The sequence below is a fragment of the Taeniopygia guttata genome, chromosome 37, assembly GCF_048771995.1.
Source record: "Taeniopygia guttata chromosome 37, bTaeGut7.mat, whole genome shotgun sequence".
NCBI lineage: Eukaryota > Metazoa > Chordata > Aves > Passeriformes > Estrildidae > Taeniopygia > Taeniopygia guttata.
The window spans coordinates 3,153,572-3,156,019 of record NC_133062.1 but is presented as its reverse complement, the minus strand read 5'-3'; the positions used below and the strand labels follow the sequence as shown (position 1 = coordinate 3,156,019).

The 2,448-nt window shown below is 53.9% G+C and overlaps 1 protein-coding gene across 1 annotated transcript; it reads left to right on the top strand.

Moving 5' to 3' along the window:
- The first annotated feature begins 977 nt into the window (after positions 1-977).
- On the top strand, positions 978-1,910 carry LOC140681584 (olfactory receptor 14J1-like). The gene has a single exon (XM_072921531.1). The coding sequence runs from the start codon at positions 978-980 to the stop codon at positions 1,908-1,910; it is 933 nt and encodes a 310-aa protein (XP_072777632.1).
- Positions 1,911-2,448: the final 538 nt, after the last annotated feature.

Genomic DNA, 2,448 nt, shown 5'->3' with positions numbered 1-2,448 from the left:
CAGGGAAGGAGAGAAAACAAAAGCGAGAAATGCTCTGGCAGGGAGAGTTTAGAGATGCCCAGAGGATCCCCTCCAGTGCAGCCCTTCCCTCTGCACAAGCCCCCTCCCTCCTGTCCCCCAGCCAAGCCTCTGCCCTCAGGGCCATGGCTCCAAGGCGTGCAGCCCCTCCTGTGCAGGCAGAGCTGCAGCAGAGCCGTGGGGCAGCTCTGCAGCCCCGGGCCCAGTTCCCTCTGCAGAGCACAGGGCTGGGAGCAGCTGCCCGGCACTGGGGGCTATGACAGGGGGCACAGCTGGCTCAGGGTGACACAGCTGTCCCCAGTGCCCGGCTCTGGGCAATGCTGGCAGTGCAGCCAGGGAAGGAGCTGCATCTCCCTTCATCCAGTGCCATCAGAAGGACACTTGGAAGTCTCTCTGAGATTTCAGTCCAAGCTGGGAGCTTCAATGCAGGGTGCAAACCTGTCCTAGAGCATCTCTGAGTTATAAGATTGATGGGGAAAGGAAGAGGTGTTGTGACACTGAAAATGCTGCTGGGTTTGTGAAATGAGCAACGTGAGTCCTTGGCTACAAATGGGCTGGGGCGGATCCATCTGCTCTCAGCAGTGCCTGGTAACATTTTAGGGGAAGCGTGGGAAGGTGATCACCCTCCTCCTGAGAAAGGTTAGAGCCCAGAGAAACTCTGAACAGGTCAGAATGACAGACCATCTCCCCTCATATTTCTCTCAGCACTTTGCCTAAGAGAAATTACTCTGTTCTCCCTGGGGGAAGCAGAAATACGAAGATTTTGATATCCAAGACTACTAGGAAAAATATTGCGGAGCTTATAACAAAAACCACATAACTCTTAAACACAAAATTGTGTCTGAGTGTGCTCCAGAGGAGGGTGTGTGGGAAATGGCTTTGATTTTGGTTACAGGTATCTCCTCTAACTCTTCACTGTCCTTTCTCCATGAACAGGTGCCCATGTGCAGCCACAGCAAATGTCCAACAGCAGCTCCATCAGCCACTTCCTCCTGCTGGCACTGGCAGACACGCGGCAGCTACAGCTCCTGCACTTCTGCCTCTTCCTGGGCATCTCCCTGGCTGCCCTCCTGGGCAACGGCCTCATCATCAGCACCATAGCCTGCAGCCACCACCTGCACACGCCCATGTTCTTCTTCCTGCTCAACCTGGCCCTCAGCGACCTGGGCTCCATCTGCACCACTGTCCCCAAAGCCCTGCACAATTCCCTCTGGGACACCAGCACCATCTCCTACACAGGATGTGCTGCTCAGGTTTTTCTGCTTATCTTCTTTCTTGGATCAGAGTATTTCCTCCTGACCATCATGTGCTACGACCGCTACGTGTCCATCTGCAAACCCCTGCACTACGGGACCCTCCTGGGCAGCAGAGCTTGTGCCCACATGGCAGCAGCTGCCTGGGCCAGTGCCTTTCTCTATTCACTGCTGCACACAGCCAATACATTTTCCCTGCCCCTGTGCCATGGCAATAGCCTGGGCCAGTTCTTCTGTGAAATCCCACAGATCCTCAAGCTCTCCTGCTCTATATCTTATCTCAGGGAACTGGGGCTCATTGCTGTTAGTGCCTGTTTGGTATTTGGTTGTTTTGTGTTCATGGTTTTGTCTTATGTGCCGATCTTCAGGGCTGTGCTGAGGATCCCCTCTGAGCAGGGACGGCACAAAGCCTTTTCCACCTGCCTCCCTCACCTGGCCGTGGTCTCTCTGTTTGTCAGCAGTCTCATGTTTGCCTACCTGAAGCCCCCCTCCATGTCCTCCCCATCCCTGGATCTGTCAGTGTCAGTTCTGTACTCGGTGGTGTCTCCAGCCCTGAACCCCCTCATCTACAGCCTGAGGAACCAGGAGCTCAAGGCTGCAGTGTGGAGACTGATGACTGGATGCTTTCAGGAACATTAAACTGCTGGCCAATTTCTGAAAATCACTTGTAACAAAAGTCATCTATGATACTTCTTGTTGAATTAGTTGTGGGGAATTTTTTTCCTTTGTTTTACTTTTTTTCATATTGTCCACAATAAATCTAATTTTTGAGCCATTTGTCATTTTGTCTCCACCTTCCCTGTGCCCACAGACTGTGTCAATGAGGGGCTGCACTCTCTGTGGCTTTCAAGGAACTCAAGGATCTCCCAGGAGAGTTTTCTGCAGAGATGCCCATTTGCTGCCTTCCCTGGAGCTGCAGCAGCAATGTCTGTGTGCAGAGCTGGGGGCAGATCAGTGCTGACACAGCAGCTCTGGTCCTGCTGGTCACACCATTCCTGATCCAGGCCAGGAGCCATTGGCCTTCTTGGCCACCTGGGCACACTGCTGGCTCATGTCCAGCCTGCTGTCCATCAGTCCCTGCTGGTCCCTTTCTGCCTGGCTGCTGTCCAGCCCCTCTGTCCCCAGCCTGTAGCACTGCAGGGGTTGTTGAGGCCAAAGTGCAGGACCTGGCACTTGG